Below are 23,942 nucleotides of genomic sequence, written 5' to 3'. Positions count from 1 at the left end.
TGGAAACAGCCACATAGTAAAGAAGTCTATTTTTTTTCATGAGAAAAAAAACTTTTAACTGTGAATATTAATTGCTTGTCCATTAAGAGCACCTGTGGGTCAAGTGACACATTAAGTTCTTTGCAGACTTTATCCCTTTAAACCTCATAAAAGCCAGTGAGGTTGGTGCTCTCATCAGCCCTCACTTTACTGATGAGGAGACTGAGGCCAGGAGAGTGAATCTGACTGACCCCGGATCATGGGGCTGGTCAGGGCCCTTGCCAAATTTTACATCCAGGTTGGTCTGTCTGACTCCAGAGTCTGATCTCCAGCCTGTGCTGACGAGCTTGCTCATCTCCGCAGAGTCCCAGACATCCTAGGGAGAGTAAACCTTTGTTCCTTCAAAGCAAATACTCTCCATTTTTGTTCAGTATTTATTGAATGAGATCAGGGAGACACTGATTTTCTGTAAAAATTGTATCCTGAAATCAATGTATTTAGTTTCTACCAGTTAGTTTCAGTAGGGTCACCAGCCTTTAAAAAAAAAAAAATGCAAAAACTTCCCAGTTCTTGCCTCACTTTCCTTTAATGAGCTCTGAAATCAGGCCAGCCCAAGGGGACCTATCCCACGTTCCCTATTCTGGATAACAAAATGGGTCACTCACGTCTTTTTAGTTTTATAATTTCCATTGATCGTAAATCTATATGTGTTGCCAAAATACTCCTCTGAGGTTGATGGAAGGTAGCAAAGATGTTTTTTTTATTTCACAGGAATGTTATGGCACCACACAGATGACACTCCCTGCCCCCTCGCTCTGCCCTGGAATCCATCCCTGCACCTCCAACAAGGGCTGCTGGGTGGATAGAAGGAGAAAATCCCTCTTTTTGCTCTGCAGTCCAGCAGCACAACAGAAAGACATACTTGGGTTCCAGGATTTGCTCTGCTGCTTCCTGGGAGTGGGTGGGTGAGCTCTCATCGCTGGGCCTCAGTTTTGCCATCTGAAAATCAGAGGGTATTTTGTAACTCTGAAGTTCTGGATTCTAAGGACTCTGAGATGTAAAATCATTTGAAAGCTCTACAGGCAGAAGAATATTAATACCTTTGATGTCATGCAATTGAGGGTGTCTTATTCACCTCTGGGCCCCAAGTCTACGTCCCTGCCTTCGTGTGTGACTCTGTTCCTGGATATCTGTATCTTCATGTCCTTGGCCATGGCCTAAGAAACCGCAGAGATGTGTAACTTCCTCAGTAAACAGCTGATGGATTTAGATGTGCTTGTCCCCCTAGCACTCCACGATGGTCTTCCTGTTTCACTTTCACTGTGATTACAAATGGGCCGTCCTTCTTGAAAGAGGAAAAAGGCAGTGAAGTGATAAACAAAATCTTCTTAGTACTCTACAAAGATGTTAATGTGTTGCCACAAAGCTAATCACCCTTTTCTGAATTCTGCAAGTATTGGGCACCAAGTGCCTGGGACACTGATAGCTGGGCCTTAATCCCAGCTGCCCTGGAGGGAGGGACATGAGTTGAGCTCACATTGTTCATAGTGACATGAACTATGATAAGGATGGAGCAGCTTGAGGCAAAGGGGTGCAGGTAAAGGTGGTGGAAATGGCTCCGTTGGGGCCCCAGGCTTGGTGGTGGTGGCTGCTGGGGAGAGAAAGAGGGTGTCTTCCAGGCAGGGATGGGAGGAGGGCTTTGGAGCCCCGTCTGCAGAACTAGCTCCACCTCTCCTCTTGGGGGAAGACCAGACTTCCTCTCACTGAAAGCATACAACATGCAGAAACGAAAGGCCCAGAGCATGGCTCATGCATGCCTTTGGAATGGAGAAATGGGGTATTGTTGAAACGAGCTGCTTGATTAAGAAATAAATGGACCTCTTTGGGTACCTCTCAATTCATAGTTCAGTTACTGTGAAATTCCATGAATCCTTTACAGTCTGTTAATACATATTAATAGCTAATCTTGATATTGCCAGAAAATTGCTCTTCAGGCCTCCAATTTGCGTAACAGCTGCCAATCTAAGTTGCCGCCGATTGCCTCTATCGGCCTTCTATGTCAGCGAGAGATTAAGTCGCCATGAGCCAGGCATTTTGCACAGATGACAAATGTGTTTAGCATTCACTGCAGAACCCGCTCATGTAAAAGCGACGCTCAATCAGCAGTTGTCAAAGTGAAACAGAGACCACCAGCCTCAGAACTGGCCTGATAGAATCACCACGGGGCAGCGATCAAGAGCAGGTTCCCAGGACAGCCAGACCCACTGAACCAGAATTACTCAGGGTGGCGTCTGGGAACCCGCATTGCATCAGATTCTCGCTGTGGTTCTTTCATACACTGAACATTGAGAAATGCTGTCAGGTGAAAGGCAAAGCAATATTCCTGCTATCCTGCCCGGCACTTGGGAAACCACTCTCCCTAAGGTTTATAGTAACTACTTCCTGAGTGCCTACTATGTGCCAGGTACCATGCTGTGTGCTTTCCTTGTGGGCTCTCATCTAATCCTCAAAACAACCCTGAGAAGTAGACTCTATTATTGTCCCCATTTAGCAAATGGGGAAACTAAGGCCTGAAGCGTTCAAGTGATGGGTCAAAATAGAAGTACAATATTCTGGTCAGTCTGGGAAGAGAACCAAGGAAGGCAACTGGTTCAAAGACGGGAGGGGGCAGGAGGAGATCCTGAAGGGTGGTAAGCCCCTGCCTCCCAAGAGCATCACCCTCTGGGAGGCCCATCTTGGTGGGGGAGATTGACAGCCTCCCTGGCTAGGGGAGGGGTAAGCCACCCGGGACTGCTCGGTGGACTCATGCTCCTTCTCCCCCACTCCTGCCAGCAGCGACTTCCGAGGACCCCAAAGCACTAGCCAGCAGGTGCTCAGCCTGCCTGCCCTTACTTCTGATTTCCCAGCAAATTCAGCCTCCCAAGCAGTGTGGGAGCTGCATCCCTTCCTCACCATTGTTCCTGTTCCGGGCCACCATTCAGCGGAAAGCAGTCCAGCTTGGCAGCAGCCCCATTCCTATTCCTGCACCCCTCCGGCACCCTGCCCAGGCCTCCGGAAGCCCGAACAGCTGATCTGAGATGTCAGTAAGGCCCTTCCAGCTGCACCTGGCCTGGCTGAAAGGGAGCCCCGGGGGTACCACGTAGCCTCAGACCAAGTCCTTCCTGGGCAGCCCTTGGCGCCCTCCCCCTCCAGCGTGATTTGATTCCCCTCCTCTTGTTTCTTGGACTCACCAGATGGGTGGAAAGTGCCAGCGTCCTTCCCTCGTCAAAAGCTGTTGCATTTCTACCCAGGGCCGAGAGTCCCCGCTCTTCTCTCTTGGCCTCCAGCCCCAGGGCTGATGCTAAGTTCCTGTGTAGCAGCCACAGGCTCTAAGCCAAAAACCTCCACCAGAAGATGAGGCAGGGGCTGCGGGTTTAGGCACAGGAAGCCCATACAGCCTCATTGGCCGTCTTGTGACCTGAACAATCCCTAATGTCCCAGAGTCATTCATGCATTCCACAAAGCTTTCAGTGTCCACTGTATGTGAAGCACTGGGAATACAACAGTGAACAAAAATTAGTGAAAACTCCCTGCCGTCTCAGAGTTAACATTCTAGAAGGCAGAGACCAGCAAAATAAGTAAATTGCGATAAACTAAGGAGATAAGTACTACAAAGAAGAGGGAAGCAGGGAAGGGGATGGGAGAGCTAAGGTTCCACAGGTTTCTCTTACTATCCAGCACTGAGTGCGAGCCTTCCTAACTGCACCAGGGACTCCCACATTCTGGCTGGTTCCACCTTGTCTTTCTCTTGCAGTTGCCCACAGGTTCCACTAACTGAGCAGGGGCAGCTGGGCTGGAGGCGGTGGGGGCTGAGAGCAGCCAGAAGAGGGCACCCCGTACTATCCTCAAACACCTGGGGGAGGCGCCAACCCAGACAGGGATGGTTCAGCCCACACCAGTAAAATGATTGTAGCTAACATTTAAGAATACAGAGATTTCACATGAAACCTGATATTCTGACTTCTCTTTTTTTAATTTACATTTTTCTAACTTTTAAGTTCAGGGGCACATATGCAGGTTTGTTACATAGGTGAGCTTGGGTCATGGGTGTCTGTTCTTCAGATTCTGTCATCACCCAGGTATTAAACCAGTACCCATTAGTTATTTTTCCTGATCTTCTCCCTCCTCCCACCTTCCACCCTCCAACAGGCCCCTGTGTGTCCATGTGTTCTCATCATTTAGCTCCCACTTATAAGTGAGAACATTTGGCATTTGGTTTTCTGTTCTGCATTCGTTTGCTAAGGATAATGGTCTCCAGTTCCATCCATGTCCCAGCAGAAGACATGATCTCTTTCTTTTTTTATGGCTGCATAGTATTCCATGGTATATATGTACCACATTTTCTTTATCCAGACTATTATTGGGCATTTAGGTTGATTCCATGTCTTTGCTATTGTAAATAGTGCTGCACTGAACATACGTGTGCATGTGTCTTTATAATAGAATGATTTATATTCCTTTGGGTATATACCCACTAATGGGATTGCTGGGTCAAATGGTAGTTCTGTCTTCAGGTCTTTGAGGAATCGCCACGCTGTCTTCCACAATGGCTGAACTAATTTACACTCCCACCAACAGTGTATAAGTGTTCCTTTTTCTCCGCAACCTTGCCAGCATCTGTTATTTTTGACTTTTTAGTAATAGCCATTCTGACTGGTATGAGGTGGTATCTCATTGTGGGTTTGATTTGCATTTCTCTAATGATCAGTGATGCGGAACTCTTTTGTGTGTGATTATTGGGCTCCTGTATGTCTTCTTTTGAAAACTATCTGTTCACATCCTCTGCCCACTTTTTTATGGGGTTGTTTTTTTCTTGTAAATTTGTTTAAGTTCCTTATAGATATTAGACCTTTGTCAGATGAGTAGTTTGTAAAAATTTTCTCCCATTCGGTAGGTTGTCTGTTTACTCTGTTGATAGTTTCTTTTGCTGTGCAGAAGCCCTTTAGTTAAATTAGATCCCACTTGTCAATTTTTGCTTTTGTTGCAATTGCTTTTGGTATCTTCATCATGAAATCCTTTCCCGTGTGTATGTCATGAATGGTATTGCCTAGGTCGTCTTCTAGGGTTTTTATAGTTTTGGGTTTCACATATAAGTCTTTAATCCATCTTGAGTTAATTTATGTATATGGTATAAGGAAGGGATTCAGTTTTAATCTTCTGCATATGAACAGCCAATTATCCTAGCATCATTTATTTACTTATTTACTTTTCGAGACAGAGTCTTGCTGTCTTGCCCAGGCTGGAGTACAATGGCACGATCTCGGCTCACTGCAACCTCCGCTTCCCGGGTTCAAGCAATTCTCCTGCCTCAGCCTCCCAAGTAGCTAGGATTACAGGTGCCCATCACCATGCCTGGGTAATTTTTGTATTTTTAGTAGAGATGGGGTTTCGCCATGTTGGCCAGGCTGTTCTCGAACTCCTGACCTCAAGTGATCCGCCTGCCTTAGCCTCCCAAAGTGCTGGGATTACAGGCATAAGCCACCACGCCCGGCCCCCAGCACCATTTATTGAATAGGGAATCATTTCCTCATTGTTTGTTTTTGTCAGGTTTGCTGAGTATCAGATAGTTGTAGGTGTGTGGTCCTATTTCTGGGTTCTCTGTTCTGTTCCATTGGCCTATGTGTCTGTTTTTGTTCCAGTACCATACCGTTTTGGTTACTATAGCCCTGTACAATAGCTTTAAGTAGGGTAGCTGATGCCTCCAGCTTTATTCTTTTTGCTTAGGATTCCCTTGGCTATTCGGGCTCTTTTTTGGTTCCATATGATTTATAGAATAGTTTTGTCTAGTACTGTGAAAAATGTCAGTGGTAGTTTAATAGGAATAGCATTGAATCTATAAATTGCTTTGGGCAGTAGGGCCATTTTAATGATATTGATTCTTCCTATCCATGAGCATGGAATGTTTTTCCATTTGTTTGTGTCATCTCTGATTTTTTTTGAGCAGTAGCTTATAGCTCTCCTTGTAGAGATCTTTCACCTCCCTAGTTAGATTTATCCCTAGGTATTTTATTCTTTTTGTGGCCATTGTGAATGGGAGTTCGTTCCTGATTTGGCTCTTGACTTGACTATTGTTGGTGTATGAGAGTGCCAGTGATTTTTGTACACTGATTTTGTATCCTGAGACTTTGCTGAAGTTGTTTATCAGCTTAAGAAGCTTTTGGGCTCAGACAATAGGGCATTCTAGATGTAGGACCATCTCATCTGCAAACAGGGGAGTTTGACTTCCTTTCTTCCTACTCGGATGTCCTTTATTTCTTTCTGTTGCCTGATTGCCCTGGCCAGAATTTCCAATACTGTGTTTAATAGGAGTGGTGAGAGAAGGCATCCTTGTCTTGTGCTGGTTTTCTTTTTGTTCTTTTTTCTTTTTCTTTTTTTTTTTTTTTTTTTTTTGAGACAGAGTCTGGCTCTGTTGCCCAGGCTGGAGTGCAGTGGCACAATCTTGGCTCACTGTAAGCTCTGCCTCCTGGGTTCACGCCATTCTCCCGAGTAGCTGGGACTACAGGCGCCCGCCATCACACCCGGCTAATTTTTCTATTTTTAGTAGAGACGGGGTTTCACCCTGTTAGCCAGGATGGTCTCGATCTCCTGACCTTGTGATCCACCCACCTCAGCCTCCCAAAGTGCTGGGATTACAGGCGTGAGCCACCGCACCCAGCCGTCTTGTGCTGGTTTTCAAGGGGAATGCTTCCAGCTTTTGCCCATTTAGTATGATGTTGGCTCTGGGTTTGTATTCTGACTTCTCTTGAGAAATTGAAACATCTTGAAAGACCAGGTCCTCATTCCCTAATGACGGTATCAGTGAGATCTACGTGGCATCAGCCACCTTCAGTGGCCCGGGGACTGTGATTGGGTTCATTCCCATTCTAGGTGCCGAGTCCATTCATTTCTATTTCCTGATGGCTCTGGAGAGCCTTTGAGTTTGTGACTCTAACCCAGGTCACCCAATATAAATCCTGCCTACAAAAGAACTTTAACTACTATGGTGAAACAATCCTTTCTCATTGCTCAGCAAATCCTGGGCTTTCCTTTCTGTTCATTTTCTTCTGCCTATAAAGCTCCCAAGGTTAAAATGGAGCTCAGAACTATCACTCACCTGTGCCAGTGTCAGCTGAGGCTGACTGGGGGCTGATCCAGAGGCTAACACCGGGCCCTCCATCACCATCACCCAGAGCCTCCTACCTCACCTTCAGGGCTCAAAATGCTTTCCAGCCACGGTGCATTTTCCTTCTTCCTTTTGCCTTGGAAAGGAAGGCAAAGCTTCTGCAGAGATTCGGTTGTTGTTCCTTGCAGTCAAACAGGTGCTTCCCTAGTGACAAGTTACAATCCAGAGAAACCAATTTCCCTGACAACGTTAATGTCAGTTAATATGAAATCACTTCTTTCCTAAACCCTTTACATTTTGCAGCAGGTCCAGAGCAGATCGTTTCTTTAAAGGCCCAATATTTTTCTCCTTTCTTTGCTAAACTTAAGAGTTTTTGAGCATTATGTAATTCTTAGTGCTTCCTCTAAAATGCACCCAAAGATGTCTGAGACCTGTGGCCTTCTAGACCTTTGACCCCTGGCTCTACTGAATGAAAAGTCCCCTATCTTAAACCTGAGGACCAGGAAGATGAAACTGGCCCAAGATCATATGCCAGTGAATACTCCGGTCCAGGTCTTTGCTTTAGCTTATAGCTCCTGGCATTGGAGCTCCTGAAATAGTGGGGTCTCACCCGGGTAGCCTCAGATTTCCAGGAGCAATTAAATATAACGGATCTCTGGGGTGGGACTCAGGCCTCCGTGTTTAAAGCTCTCCTGTGATCCCAGTGAGCTACGAGGGTTGAGACCCACACCTCTAGTGACCGCCCAGGAGCTGATAACTCCCAGGTGGGTCTCCAGACCCCAGGAGGCTGCACCATGCGGGGTCTCAGAGCACAGGCTGCCGGGACTTGAACCCCAGACCCAGTTCCTAGCTCCCTGAGCTTGAGCAAGTCAGTTATTCTCCCTGTGCCTCAGTTTCCTCATCCACAAGTTGAAAATACTAATGATACCTACCTCATAGCATGTGAAGATCAACAGTAGCTGGTACATAGTAAGTGCTCAGTATATGGTAGCTGGTATAAACATGTGACCCTTTTTTTTGCTGTGAATGTGGTGTCTTCAGTGATTCCTCATGACCAGCCCTTTTCATGAGAGTTTAGGAATTCCTCTACCAGAAGGAAATGTCATATAATCAGAGCAAATCAGCTCATGGGGTACTCCTCCCCCTCCCCCAGTTCTGAAACAGACAGATGATGGCAGCGCAACTGAGATGCTGAAAGGGGTTTTGCATGCAGATTTTTAAGTGGAGAAACTGAGGCTAGACCCAAGCTAACAGTTGTTAAAGGCAGATTCAGAAAACCGTCAGTCACTTGGTGCTTCCAAATGTACCTATTTCTCTGGGTCGATTTCCCTGCATGTCCTCCTCACTCTGCCCACCCCGAGACAGTCAAAGGGGACAACCTCTCTTCCTCCTGTTTGGGTGTCTGTGTCTGAGGGAAATTGCAAACGCTGCAGAAATGTTTTAATTTAAGGGAAACCAGCTCTTCCTTTTAAGATGAAACGTAGTAAAATTTTAAAGACTTTTTCAAACAGTCCCTAAATTTGGTACTTAAACTAATTATGGTTGCCTTTTATAAATGTCCAAATTAAAAATAGACATCTAAACGAGAATGCAGGACACAGCCCAGAGCCCGGAGCCATGTTCACGGTTTCCTAGAATCAGCCCTCCTCTGACCTAATTTATACTTTTGAGAGATCAAAGCGAGATGAAGGGAGTTGGAGGCTGGGGCTGGGGGTGGATCTAGGAGTCTCTCGGCAGCAGATGGCAAACCTGGGTTCTGTGTTTTGTAATTAGGTATAGCTGTGAATTGGTGAAAGACGTTAGATTACAGTCATTTCCAAATAGTATAAAACTGTGGTTCTCAAAGTTTGGTTCCCAGTCCAGCAGCATCAGCATCTCCTGGTGTTATGTGGATTGAATTGTGTCCCTCCCAAATTCATATGTTGAATTTTCAACACCTAGGTCTTCCAAAGGTGATTGTATTTGGAGAGAGGGCTGTTAAGTGGGGGACTGAGGAAAAATGAGGACTTTTGAGTGGGGCCCTGATCCAGTCTGACTGGTGTCCTTGTAAGAGGAAGAGACACCTGGAGCACATGCCCCGTGGGGGCGTGAGGGGAGAGGGGAGATTAGGAGGAAGAGACACCTGGGGTGCATGCCCCGTGGGGGCGTGGGGGGAGAGGGGAGATTAGGAGGAAGAGACACCTGGGGTGCATGCCCGGTGGGGGCGTGAGGGGAGGGGGGAGATTAGGAGGAAGAGACACCTGGGGTGCATGGTGGGGGGAGTGGGGGGAGTAGGGGGGAGTTGGGGGGAGTGGAGGGAGAAGTGGGGGGAAACTGGGGGGAGTAGGGGGGAGTGGTGGGGGGAGCCAGGGAGAGATGGCCACGTGAGGAGGCAGCAAGCAAGGCATATCTACAGGCCAAAGAGAGAAGCCTCAGGGAACACCAGCCCCACCCGGCACCTTAGTCTTTAAGTTCCAGCCTCCAGAACTGTGAAAAAATAAATCTCTGTTGTTTAAGCCACCTGGTCTGTGGTATTTTATTATGGTGGCCCAAACACTTGGGGGGGCTTGCTAGAAATGTAGGTTCTCAGGCCTGTCTGACCTACTGAGTCAGAAATTCTGGGAGGAGAACCTAGCAAGCTGCGTTCTAACAAGCCCTCCAGGTAAGAATGTTCACGCAGGCTCGTTTGAGAACCACTGGCATGAAGGATGATTAGTACTCAGGGGTAACCAGCCCAGGAGAGAGTGACGCATGGTTGGAGTCGGGTCTGGTCGGCTAAATATAAACTTTCTTTTAGTAGGCTCTGCAGCCTCTGGAAGAGTCCCAACGGGTTGCTTAAATGGGATGGTGTATGTGAAAGTGTTCCTTACATACTGAAGCTTTCTGTTGACCTTAGGTGGAAGTGAATCGTGGCATTATTCAGTCAGCTGAAGAAAGCAACCCTCTAAATACCCCAACACAGGCAAACTGAATCCAAGAACCTCCCTCCGGCACTGAATTTTCTGAGTCCCTTGAAATCCTGTGCATGTTCCTCTCCAAACAACTGGAATGTTTCTCTTTTCTGATAACTAGAGCAAGAAGATTTTACCATATTTCCCCTTTTGTCCTTGCTGCTAGGAGCCCACAACCAATTGACATTCTAAATCCCAGCCCTCATAGAATATGTTTTTTTCTATTTTTATTTCATACTGCACATATGTCCTTTGTTATGGTCTCTTCAAAACCTTTTGAGAAAGCAAACAAGAAGAGGGGAGAGAAAGGGAGTGTAGGAAGAAAGACATGGAGCTCACAGTTCAGATAATTGTCAGATCAACAAGTCCTTTCTTTGTAAAACTGATCAAACTTGGTTGGAAAAATTGGGCATTCTCTTTTACTGATGAGGGAACAGGTTCTTCTTCATTAATGAGTGAGTCTTCTTCACTCTCTTGTCTTCCTGATGTCCCCAGAGCTGTCGGTCCCATCGGTAGTTCCGGAACTGTGCTCAGGGAACATGTTAGTGGCTGAGGGGTTACGACAGTTACAAAAGCTCGTCTGAGCCCTGTTGGAGACAGGAGGAGCATGGCAGTGACATGACCAGGTCTGCATTTTTTAATGTTAGAAATCGCTGTTTTCCTGATCACAATCTCTAACAAGCCGTCGATCCTCTGAATAAATGTGGACATTTCTGGAACACCCCAGGCTGTCATCAGAAATCTCTCCTGCCCCATTTTGACACGATGGTAAAGAATTCCTCTCTTCCCTGTGGCCTGTCCAGGGCTGTTCTTAATCCAGGTTTCATAAACCAAGGTTCAAGAAGTCCACAGATAGAACCCCCAGGGGTCTAGAGTTCCATAGAAGAACTTTATTAATGGAGCATTTTTTATTTTGGTGATAATCTTTTGAAAAATGATTATCCATTTCTGGATCATCAGGTCTGCCCCAGATCACCGAGTTCTGCCATGTGAAGTCGTGGTGCCTGTGTTCATTCATGTTCTTGAGGGTTCCATGTAGCTTCATTATTGTCTCGGGCTAATTGGAAATGAGCAGAAAAGGAAAATACATACGTGATGAGCTTTTACCAAGTAAAGGTCAAATGAGATTCCAGCATGCTGAGTTTCCTAGTAACTAGGAAGGGGGAAGTGGTTAGGAAACCGAGTCCTCATGCAGCACAGGAGAAGAGGGAAGCTCTACTGCAAACACCCTGACCCACAGCCGCAGCGAGCGTCTGTGTGGTTTCAGGCGGGGCTTTAGTTCCAGTAAAACAACATCATCCCTCATGTTAATGTTGTGCATTTGAATGTTTATGTTTATTTTGGACTTGTAGTTGTGCACCTGGTTTTATATTTCTGCCCTTTTTTTTTTTTGAGACGGAGTTTTGCTCTGTCACCCAGGCTAGAGTGCAATGGTGCAATCTCAGTTCACTGCAACCTCTGCCTCCCGGGTTCAAGTGATTTTTCCCCTGCCTCAGCCTCTCCAGTAGCTGGGAGTACAGGCGTCCACCACCACACCGAGCTAATTTTTGTATTTTTAGTAGAGAAGGGGTTTTGCCATGTTGGCCAGGCTGGTCTCGAACTCCTGACCTCAGTTGATCCACTCGCCTCGGCCTCCCTAAATGTTGGGATTACAGGTGTGAGCCACCGTGCCTGGCTTGTGCACATTTTAGTACCATTTTATTTTTAATAACTTGAATCACTACTAGTCTGAAAATATTTTTATTTTTCGAGACAAGCGGCTTACTCTGTCACCTGAAATTATTTTAAAATTGAAAAATTATAAAAACCAATTAAAATGTATTTTTTAAAACATTAATACTAGAGACCCAGGTGAATTTCCATCTTGGATTTGAGAAGCATTGTCTTGACCCCTACCCCAGAGTCTTCCTGAGGGGAAACTGTGTGTGCCTCGTCGTGGCAGGTACACCCTTTGCCCCTTAAACTGCTGTGGAGAAGAAGGAAATGGAGGGGAAAGAAACCTCAAATACCAGGTTTTAGAGCCCCACTAAGTTATTTTCCACCTCTGCAACTGAATGTAAAATGATATGCTGGTGTCATTTCCGTTTTTCCTGCCTTTGTGGTCCTGAATGCAGTATTAACTGGCATGTTACCGCCCTGGGGATTCAGGTGGCCAGAAAATTGTCTCCAACTGAAAAGAGCTTGGGAGGGGGCGAGGGGGAGATCCCCTTATTTCTCTGCTCATCTTAGTAACTTATTGCCTTCAAAATTGTCCTTAGTGATGCAAATGGCAAATTGATGGACCCCGTTTCCTTTCTAGTCCTTTCATTTCCTTTAGCACAGGTTTTGTTTTGTTTAATGGCATTGTTCAACAGCCCAAGGGGCCCATGAATGCTTCTCTTAGGGTGATGAATACATCAGCTAAGAAGTCATGAATTGCAAAGGTCAGAGTTTTCCTATTCAAAATAAATATTAATTAAATCCAATGACCTAGGGCTGACCTGCAGCAAAATTACAGAGCTGGTGAAATTTGTCTTTGAGATTTCTAGCCAGGAGTTCTTTTTCAGATTTCTTTTTTCTTCTTTGATAAAAGAATGCCTACATATTAACCACCTATTTTGTGCCATACCTTGTCCAAATCCTGTACTAGAGTTGATCTTATTTACTGAATGCTGAAATGTACCTTATTTGCTGTAGTCACCACCCCCGCGGGGTAGGTGGTACGATCCCCATTTTGCAAATAAAGGAACTGAGACTCAGAAGGTTAAGGCTCTTGCCCAAGATCAAGCCCAGATCTTCTTATTTCAAATCTTATCCTCACTCTGCAAGTGCCCTAATACGTTGTCCTTATTCTTCTATGTAAAATAGTCTCTTATATGATGTTATCTTCTCTTTAAACTTATAATTTAGTACCAACTTGCTCAAAGTTATCACTCGAATGATTGACCTCCCCTGTTAGGTTCCTGAGGCCATCGTAACAAATTACCACAAACTGAGTGGCTTAAAACTAAAGAAATGGATTCTCTCACAGTCCTGGAAGGCAGAAGTCTGAAATCAAGCTGTTGGCAGGGCATGCCCTCTGAAGGCTCCGGAGGAATGGATCCTTCCTTGCCTCTTCCCAGCTTCTGGTGGCAGCCGGCAGTCTTTGGCATTTCTTGGCTTGGAGACACATCGTTCTCGTGGATGTATCAATGCCACATGGAGACAAATGCCATGTGGAGACATGTGGCATTCTCCCTGTGTGTCTCTGTATCTCTACTTTCTCTTCTTATAGGGACACCACCCATTGGATTATACCCTAATCCAGTATAATCTCATCTTAACTAATTGCATCTGCAAAAACCCTATTTGCATATCAAATCACTTTCCGAGGTTCTGGGTGGACATGAATTTGGGAGGCACATTATTTGTCCCAGTACAGCTCTATGAAAGAACTTTATGATATCGATGAACAATTGGGAAGTTAATTAATTAATTAATTTATTTATTTATTTATTTATTTATTTTTGAGACAGAGTCTCACTCTGTTGCCCAGGCTGGAGTGCAGTGCCGCGATCACAGCTCACTGCAACCTCCGTCTCCTTAACTGAAGGGACCCCCCCCTTCGGTTATGAAGGGGTGAGGAGTAGGAATCAGGCAGGAAAAGTAGGTTCAAGCAGTTCTCCTGCCTCAGCCTCCCGAGTAGCTGGGATCACAGGCACCCGCCACCACACCTGGCTAATTTTTGTATTTTTAGTAGAGACGGGGTTTCGCCATGTTGGCCAGGTGGTCTCAAACTCCTGACCTCAAGTGATCTGCCCGCTGTGGCCTCCCAAAGTGCTGGGATTACAGGCATGAGCCACCGCGCCTGGCCCAGAAATTTCTTTAACTACAGAGGGGTTTTCCTGCTTACAGATCCAGTATCCCTACAGAGATTATTAAGCCATTCATTCATTCACTCAACAAACACTTATGGAGCATCTCCTGTGGGGCTGGCACTTTTGCAAGCACGGGGGTGTACCACTGTGGAAAGACAGAGTTCTTGCTCTGTGGTATCTCTATTTGGTAAGGCAGAGACTTCATGCCAGAACGGTGTGACAAGCATAGATCTGAGTCACACACCCTGGCTCGCGTCACGGTTCTGCTTCTCTTAGAAGGACTTACCTTGGGCAGTCACTTTGTCTGTCTCAGCCCGTTTCCTCGTTGACAGAATGCAATGCTGAGACCACCACAGCTTTACAAATGTGGGAAGACTCTCCTCAAGGTAATGAACAAGGAGTGCTCCACAAATCGTTTTCCATATTATCATTCATGTGTTGGTGCATCTGAAGGATCCTCAGCTATAAAATGGAGATCCTGATAATCTCCGTTATGACTGATTGCATTGAAGAAGTTAGTCAGTGTGAAGCATGAAGAGCGTTACCTGGCTCACAATGAGCACTCACCTAATCAGTGTTAGGTGTCATCATCATCCTGTTATATATTGTGCAGGAGAGAAAATTAGGAAATTCTGCAGCTTGCTTTTGATATTTCTTGGCATATGCCTAGGGTCACTTATACTTGGAGAACTAAAAAATAGCATAACTGGAGATTTGGATTGATGGAGGACCCATGACCACTGGGCATTGAGCCTTTGTGGCAAAATCTCAGCAAGACAAAACAATACAAGAGTCCAGGCACTAAGGAAGAACATTCTGGAAGATTCTCTATGGGACCCAGAAAAGAGTGCATGGCCACCAGTTGGCTACCCTGGAAGAAAGTGGGCTCTACCCAACATTAAAGGTGGCCACAACCCCGGCAGTCAGTTAATCTAACTGCCTCTTTCTGCAGGCAAGGCAGGGGCAGCCTAGAGAGGGAGGAAAGGAAGAAATACTACTGATTGTGTATCTACTGTGTTCAAGCCATGGAATACACACCTTATAGTCCTCACACCAGCCTAACAAGGCATGGGAGTGAGGATCTCCATGGCACAGGCAAGGAAACAAAGGCCAAGAAAGGTCCAGGCCCCATATTTGGGTCATAATAACATGGAAACTGGATCCGTGGTTCAGTAACCCAGGGCTCTTTGCACAAATAGATTATTGCTCTGCTCTTTATAGTCGGGATAAATTTGTTGAGTGGTGCTATTTGGTCTGTGAATAACCAGAGGTCAGTAATTTGCCAGTTATTTCCAATTTGGGAAACTCCAGGCTAACCTGGTTTTACCAAGTGGAAACCAAAAATATATATGGTGGCCTTGCTTCTCTGGAATCTGGCTGAGGGTCTCAGCATCATATCCTGACTGGGACCCTTAGCTCTCCTGTTTTTCAGCTCTCCTGTTTCAGTTATTTATTGCTGGGCAACAAATCGCCCCAAAACTTAGTGACTTAACACAGCACTGATATGTCATCTGCCACAGCTCTGTGGGTAGGTAATTAAGCAGGTCTGCTGGTCTCTCCTGGGATCATTCACACCACTTTGGTCAGTGGGTGGCTGGCAGTTGGTACTGGTCTGCAGTGCCCTAGTCTTCATCCTCCAGGAGGCTGGACATGTCTTTCCATAGCATGACTGTCTCAGGGCAGTGTTCCAACAGCATGAAGGCTAGGAACTGCAGACCTTCCTAATAGGCTTCAGAACATGTTCATCATTGCTTCTACCACATTCTACTCATCAGAGCAAATCACAGCCAGCCCCCATTCAAAGAGCTGGAGAAATAGTCTCTATTTCTTGATGGGAGGAGTGTCAATGTCAGATTTCAAAGGGGAATGCACATCAGGGGATACTAACAACTCTTTCCAGATTTCCACCAGTTATTTGTGACGTTAAAGTAGTGAGAGAATCACCATACTCTTCACACACAGACCTTGCAAAGCGTTAGTACTCTGTCTTGGTTTGCTTCCTCCCTTGAGTATAAAAATTTTTAGTGGCGATGGCATGTTGTAGTTCAGCGTATTTCTGGGAAGATTAAACATAATGTATTTAAATCACCTGTGAAGGTGCCTCCTACAGAGTAACTCCTTAGTCACACTGTCTGCTGTTGTCATGGTGACCATCACCATCCTTTGTCCTGGGGACCATGAGAGGAGATGGACGTGGAACTTAATGCAGGGTGCAATGGCTTCTCCCTGGTGGCTACCATGATGCCCCTCAGGTCCCCAGCAAACTCATCAGTGGCCCTAATTTAGGCCCATCCCAATGGCCCTATGTACCTTTTAATATAAATTGTGCAGACTGAGGTTCAAAGTTGGAGGAGCAGGGGCAGATAATTGGGTTGCACTCAAGTCCTAGGCTCTACTGACTTGGCTGTCCAGGTGATTGGAGGATTTCATGGATATGGCTGCATTCTCAGGGCTCAAAGTCACCCACAGTCTGGCCTGGAGGAGGCAGTGACTCTGGGGCTCTGAGTTCCTGTGAAGCAAGTGGCCACGGGAGTTGAGAAAACCAAGAATGAACTAGACAGGAGGGTTGTGCTATGAAGCACACTCAGTGTTGTGGGTGTTCAGTAGAGGGAATGATTCTTCCACTAGTGTGGCAGGGAGTGTGTGGGGCCATGAAGAATTGTCAAGTTTGGGGCCAGGCACAGTGGCTCACCCCTGCAGTCCCAGCGCTTTGGGAGACTGAAGCTGGCCGATCACCTGAGGTCGGGAGTTCAAGACCAGCCTGGCCAACATAGTGAAACCCCGTCTCCACTAAAAATATAAAAATTAGCGGGGCATGGTGGTGCATGCCTGTAATCCCAACTACTCGGGAGGCTGAGGCAGGAGAATTGCTTGAACTCTGGAGGCGGAGGTTGCAATGAACTAAGATCGCGCCATTGCATTCCAACCTGGGCAACAGAGTGAGACTCTGGGGAAAAAAAAAGAAAAGAGAAAAGAAAAGAAAAGAAAAGAAAAGAATTGTCAACTTTGCACCAGCAGAGATTGAGAAGGGAGAATCCCAGATGTGCCCAGCCTAAGGAATGCTTGTGGCAAAAAGTGAATCATTGGTTTCTCGGGAGCCTCCTTTGGTTATGAAGGGGTGAGGAGTAGGAATCAGGCTGGAAAAGCAGGTTGGCACTGGCCTATGGAGAACCCCAAAAGACCAGTGTATGAATGGGGCCTTGGTTCCTGAGGCAAGGAGGCCACCAGGCTACCACCTCATCTGTGGCTCCGGAGCAACTATTCCATAGCCCTGTGCCCCCAGTTTCTCTATCACTTGCATCACAATTAATATTATTCCATTTATATAAAAGAAGGACCACACTGAACTTTCACGAGTGGTGGTGGAGGTAAGGCAGGAAGCCGACAATAGGGTGCCACCACTCCGTGAAGGTCTCTGAGTCTCTGGGTGCTGGAGATGCAGGCGGTGGCAGAGCAGGGCAGAGTGTCCTCCTGTTTCCTGTTCTAGGTGGACTGTGAGCTTTGGTTTGGACTGGGAATGAATGGCCTTTGGGGAGAAACTGTTGCTCTTCGAATTCAGAGGAACACACATATCTTCCCAAGCATTTCCCTTTGCCCTCCATTGAGGCTGACGGCTCTCTGCCCTGGCACCTCCTAGACTATGAATGATTAAAGGTTATGTCTTATGTCTCTTAGCAGTGCTGAGCAGAGTGCTTTATACATCATGAGGTCTGGATCAGTGTGTTGTGTGTGTGTGTGTGTGTGTGTGTGTGTGTGTGTGTGTGTGTTTAGAGACAGGGTCTTGCTCTGTCACCCAAGCTAGAGCACAGTGGCACAGTCATACCTCAATGTAACCTTGAACTCTGGGGCTTAAGTGAGATTCTCCTGCTTCAGCCTCCCAAGTCGTTGGGATGTCAGGTGTACACCACCATGCCTACCTAATTTTTTAATGTTTTTAGAGATGGCGGTCTCACTATGTTGCCTGGGCTGGTCTTGAACTTGTGGCCTCAAGCAATCCTCCTGCCTCAGCTTCCCAGAGTGCTGGGATTAAAGGCATGAGCCACTGCACCCAGCTTAGATACGTATTTGAATGGGTGGATTTATGATCTACTTGTAGCCAAGTGGAAATGTTTCAGGCAATTACTGAGTTCTTATTCCTCTTGTGTCCCCTCTGCAGCTGGAGCTCTCAAACACTGCTGTCCTGCACCAGATGCGGCGGGACCAGGTGACAGACACGTGCCGAGCCAACAGCGCCACAAGCCGTAAGCGGAGGGTGCTGACCCCCAACGACCTGAAGCACTTGGTGGTGGATGAGGACCACGAGCTCATCTACTGCTACGTGCCCAAGGTGGCCTGCACCAACTGGAAGCGGCTCATGATGGTCCTGACCGGGCGGGGGAAGTACAGCGACCCCATGGAGATCCCGGCCAACGAGGCGCACGTCTCCGCCAACCTGAAGACCCTGAACCAGTACAGCATCCCAGAAATCAACCACCGCTTGAAAAGCTACATGAAGTTCCTGTTTGTCCGGGAGCCCTTCGAGAGGCTGGTGTCCGCCTACCGCAACAAGTTCACCCAGAAGTACAACATCTCCTTCCACAAGCGGTACGGCACCAAGATCATCAAACGCCAGCGGAAGAACGCCACGCAGGAGGCCCTGCGCAAAGGGGACGATGTCAAATTCGAGGAGTTTGTGGCCTATCTCATCGACCCACACACCCAGCGGGAGGAGCCTTTCAACGAACACTGGCAAACCGTCTACTCACTCTGCCACCCCTGCCACATCCACTATGACCTCGTGGGCAAGTACGAGACACTGGAAGAGGATTCTAATTACGTCCTGCAGCTGGCAGGAGTGGGCAGCTACCTGAAGTTCCCCACCTATGCAAAGTCTACGAGAACTACTGATGAAATGACCACAGAATTCTTCCAGAACATCAGCTCAGAGCACCAAACGCAGCTGTACGAAGTCTACAAACTCGATTTTTTAATGTTCAATTACTCAGTGCCAAGCTACCTGAAATTGGAATAAAGGGGGTGGGGAGAGGGAGAGAATCATGCTTTTTAATTTAAGATTTTTATTTGTCAAAAGAATTATATGGATATTGGGTTATTTTGTAAATTAATATTTCTTTGGGGATGATGCTGCGAGCAGCATAGTGAGAATTATTTAAAATCCTTCGTAGGGAAGGACAGCTGTCTTTGCAGGGGAAATAGGATGGGTCGTCCTTGTCTGTAGAAGTGAATACTGCAACACTGTCTCAAAGGTTTCCTTGTGTTCTGGTGAATTCCATGAATTGTGCATTCCATAAATTCTAATTAATATTATTTATAGTTATTTAAACATGGTCTCATTATTTCTTTTTGTGGCAGCAAAATTCTGACGTCTTTCCAGAAGAAATCTATGTTTCCTGCTTTGCTTGCTACAGCTCATTTGGGGGCATGAATGTTCTCCTTACTAACCTTTCATGGAGTCATGTGATAACAGCCATTGTCATGTGTACAGATGCCACCATTCTTGAATTTCTGCTAGAAATAACTAGGTTGCTATTGCACTTAGAGGCATCTTTGCAAGGGAGTCATTCCAAACCAATTCCAATTGACCTGAAAGTCCCTTGCACTAAAGAAATGTTATTTTTTTTTAACCCAAGGAGAAAGTTGATTGTAGCAATTTTTCACCAGAAATAGCAATCTGATACAATAGGCTTTTTTAACAGGAATTTTAAACTGGCAGTGCCAGTCGTGGTGAAGGTGAAGTGGCTGTTGCTTTATATTCGACAAGTATTTATTGAGCATCTACTCTACACTAGGCCCTGAAGATAGAGTGTTGAACAAACCCAATAGTCTTGGCCCTCAAAAAGCTTTAACGTGACATAGAGCATCCAGCTCGACGATTAGCAAACCCCTGATATTCATGGACTTGACATGAGGTTTGGACTATTCATGAGCAACACCAGAGGGTCCATGACCCCTACACATTTTCATTTTTCTATGGCCCAAATTTGAAAACCTCACATTCGGAGCAGGCCACTTTATCTTCATGAGTGATCCCAAGCTCATTGCCCAACAGAAAAGATGCTAAAAAAATGTTTCCTATCATGTGCCTGCTCCAATTGATGGGTAATGTCTGCCTTTAAGCCCCAGAATGGATTCTCCAGGCACAGTGTGGAAGAGTGCAATGTGATTAGCAATGTCTGCCTTGGGTGAGGAAAGGGGAACACTCCTCAAGTGCCTCCTACTGTCATCTCCATCCAGCCTAGCACCACATCCCCGTTTAGAAGTGTTGTCTTCTACTGCTTGCCACATACAAGTGTGAAATGCCAAGGTGAGACTCGTACATTTGGGGATTTGCAATGGTTTTTGCCCCTCATGAAGGTCAGAGGTGGACCATTTGTACACATAGGCACATGCACACCCTCCCACATCCTCCAGAGGCTGAAAGACCATCAGCACCTTGGTAACTGCCATGCATGAGCAGCAAAGACAGCCTTCCATGCTGTTAATCCATGCCCCATTTCCTCTGGACGCCTGGAAACTTCATTTCCTGTTCCTTGCTAATTAACATCTAAACACGTTTCTCATTTCCAGCCATTGCTGATGCTTCTCGGTTGAAGTTTGAGCCACATCCCTCTTACAGCTAGTGAATGAGTTGGTAGCAGATACTGTATATAATAATAATAATAGTTTTAATAATAGGGGAGGGTGGGATGGGGTGTGGGTAAGTTTTGCCTTTTGTTTTGTTTTTGATGCAGTATATAGTGAAGGGGTGAGGATATTCTAAACAAACAAAAATTGAATAATTTATTCACAGAAACTATTAAGATTGTATTGTAAAGCTCACAGCAAGCTCAGTGGGCAGCAGCTGCAACATCTCACCAGGGAAATTATTTTCTTTAACATGAGTGAGATGTGGGCCGGAGAAGTTAGCTGGAGCTATTTATAAAACGTTGTGTACCTTCTTCCGAGCTCTCTCCCCTTTGTGAAGGGCACAGCAACTATACCCTTGATGGATGGAGATTTATGCAGTGTGTTTTACCAGGTAGAGTGACAGACCTTGGCTGTCCCTGGAATTGAGAATCTGGACCTTATTTCCAGGCAGGGAACACTGTCCTCAGAAATGGGACTTCTGATAACGAAACAGGTTGTCCAACATTTTCTAATACGTACTCTACAGAACACAGGTTCCAGGAGTCATCAGGTTGGTGTGATGCAAACTAAGGATTTTGTGGTCAAATATCCTTAAGAAACAAAGTTAAGTCAGTTTCCTTTCTGTAGGACTTTTCAGAGCCTTGAATGTGTGCTGTGCATGGTGAATCCCCAAAACTAATCCTTGAGTCTGTAGCATTTCCTGAACGTACATGACCAGGATACTTTATTTTGCAGATCACCCCACAGAGCTAGGGTTCCACCAAGTATACTTTGCTTAAGCTGAGTTAGCATATCTGAGGTCGTTGAGGATAAAAACTGCCACCCCAACACCCTTCCATTAAAAAAAAAAAATACAAACTAGCACCACAGTCTCCATCTGGTTTATATAGCAAGAGGTACTTTATTAAATGAATTAAGCTTTTACTTAAGTGCAATGGTTCTAATCCTGGATACTGCCATGGACTACGATTCCATCCGTCCCAGAGGGAGTGGAGGAAGTCTTGGGTGGTGTGGACAGAAGGAAGAGAGGAGAGGGCGAGTAGGGTATAGGGCCCAGGGTGGCTCCCTCCTCCTCAAGCTCAAAAGGGTGCTCAGTGGGAACAGATGATCTCTTGATGAGTGTTTCTTCAGTTTCATAGTTTGGAATCGTTCCCTGTGCTTTTTGGGGGATTTTCAATGGAAATTCATGTTGCTTTGCATTTCTATGTCCGTCTTTGATCAGTTGTACAAGCCAGCTCACTGTCATGTGAAGATGGCCTTCTTTCATCCGGCTTCTCTCTCTTAAGTGAGAAAGATTGTCCTTCAGGGGACATGACATCAATAGATTTCTGGAATGAGGGACTCTTTCTCCCCGTGTTTTGCTTTGTGTTCACATTTTCTTTTCTAATGGCATTGAAACTTAAAAAAAAAAAATGGATTCAACTGTTTTTTGCAGAATGTATAAATTCTGTGTCCTTGGTTAAAGAAATCCACTGGTGAAGTGTGCCTGGAAAATGAAAGTTTGTGTTTTTTAAAGAGGAATATTTGAAACTACTTTCTATGCATGCTTAGCTGGAGAAAAGTACAGGCAGGCGTTCAATCTCCCAGCCACTTCTCAAAGGTGCTGCTGTGTTTTAAAGACCAGGTACAGCCAGGGCAGAATTTGCAAGGACATTCCTGCTTACTTTATCCCTTTGGTTGGAAAGCTCTAGATGATTCCCGCAGCTCCTCCAGACCCCGCCTCCCTGCCCTCCCCAGCTGGTCTGGGAAGAAGGTGGTCTGCTGACCTGTAGTGTCTCAGAGGGGACGTTCCTCCTCCTCCCTGTGCACCAGGTGAGCTGCACCCTCCTGCCTATTCAGGATGTGGATGCCACAGGAGAGCAGCGGGCAGTGGAAACTTCAGTTGCAAGTTGCACCGGTTCACCTGGTGGCAAAAGCATGAAGCACAGGGGTCTAATCCTGGCTACTAGAAAGCTCCAGAACAAAGTGTGTGGGTCCCACAAATGCTTGGCTGGTGGGGTCTCGATCAGCGCTGAGATAGAGTTGGCAGAAGAAGCCGAGAGACTCTGCTTGCTTTCCTAGCCAGTCCTCCCCTACATACACACACACATACACAATCTCAGCTGCCCCATTCTGTGCAATCCCAGTGACCAAATCCCTTCCTTGCCCACTTCTATGTCAGCAGGACTGACCACATCACTCCCCCAAGTTCCCACCACCAGCATTTCCTCCAACCTTTTTCCATCACAACCAGTTAGAACCCTACAGGCAACAAGGCCTTCTAGAATCCGCTTGACCCTTGGCTGATAACAGGCAAACGTCAGTCTGCTATACTTTGTTAGGTCCAGAAGGAGCTGCCCATACTAATTTCTTATGAGCATGCTCGGTATGGCATATGGACATGTAATTTCACATCTTTGTGGAGTGTGATTTTCTTTTTTTACATATTTGTATGCAGTAGAGGGCCTGTTGTAGAAAACGCTCCCTGTATCTTGCTGTACTGTTAAAGAAAGCTGAATTCCACATTGCCAACAAAAGCGTGAAAATGTTCATGAACCTTCCTCCAGGAAAAGCCATTCAAGCCTGATTATTTTTCTAAGTAACTTCAATTAAATTGAAGAAAAAAAGAAGCTGCTTTCTGTGTATGGTTTGTTCATGGCTCATTAACAAAAGACTGTAGGGGTGGGGTGGGCCGTGGACTTTAGCATGCGGGGGGCCCTGCTCATGTGTATCAAAGGATGAACATGCGGGCTCCGTTGGCAGACTCAGCCCTGGTAAAAACTGCCATAGATCCGAATTCTTTCTGTTTATCGGGTGAATGGAAGCTTTTCTTCATTCCATTTTTTCTATAAGCTCTTTGTAGAGTAACGCATTAGAAGGTCCACTGTGATCACACAGTTCCACTACTCTTGCGAAGAGGCCATGAAGGCTGTCAGTAAATGGCTTTGGTGGCAGAGCCAGTATTCAAGCCCAGGCTGATGCGCCTTCAGAACCCCATGTTTTTGGCACTGAACAACATGCCTCTCTAAATGGCCATCTATGGTGCCACTGCTAGGAAGTTGCAAGCCAGGAAGCTGCAAGCCTGCACTTCAAGTCCCAGTTTTTCAATCCACATCCAATCCTGTTCTGATTCCCCACAGAGCTTCTTTTGGCTCTATGGATGAGCATCTTTTAGCTTCTTTTTTTTTTTTTTTTTGAAACGGAGTCTTGCTCTGTTGCCAGGAGGGAGTGCAGTGGCGAGATCTCAGCTCACTGCAATCTCCACCTCCTGGGTTCAGGCGATTCTCCTCCTTCAGCCCCAGAGTAGCTGGGACTACAGGTGCACGCCACCACGCCCAGCTAAGTTTTGTATTTTTAGTAGAGATGGAGTTTCACCATATTGGCCAGGATGGTCTCGATCTCTTGACCTCATGATCCACCCGCCCCGGCCTCCCAAAGTGCTGGGATTAC

General features: G+C 46.2%; 1 protein-coding gene and 1 long non-coding RNA gene across 4 annotated transcripts in view; one reads left to right on the top strand and one right to left on the bottom strand.

Moving 5' to 3' along the window:
• Nucleotides 1-23,122, top strand: part of LOC105497716 (carbohydrate sulfotransferase 11) — a 309,881-nt gene extending 286,759 nt beyond the window's left edge. For all 3 annotated transcript variants that reach the window (XM_011769009.2, XM_011769008.2, XM_011769010.3), the window contains exon 3: nucleotides 18,043-23,122. In XM_011769009.2, the coding sequence (XP_011767311.1) occupies nucleotides 18,043-18,897 (855 nt within the window). In that variant the 3' untranslated portion in view covers nucleotides 18,898-23,122. The remainder of the gene's footprint in view (nucleotides 1-18,042) is intronic.
• On the bottom strand, nucleotides 604-3,423 carry LOC139356663 (uncharacterized). Its single transcript, XR_011608902.1, has 3 exons — nucleotides 3,210-3,423; nucleotides 1,080-1,324; nucleotides 604-978 (listed from the first exon to the last, which is right to left on the bottom strand). It is a non-coding gene; the product is annotated as an uncharacterized lncRNA (long non-coding RNA).
• Nucleotides 23,123-23,942: the final 820 nt, after the last annotated feature.

Source organism: Macaca nemestrina, chromosome 10, assembly GCF_043159975.1.
Source record: "Macaca nemestrina isolate mMacNem1 chromosome 10, mMacNem.hap1, whole genome shotgun sequence".
NCBI classification, from domain to species: Eukaryota; Metazoa; Chordata; class Mammalia; order Primates; family Cercopithecidae; genus Macaca; species Macaca nemestrina.
The sequence above is the reverse complement of the archived record's forward strand: the minus strand, read 5'-3'. Positions and strand labels throughout refer to the sequence as shown.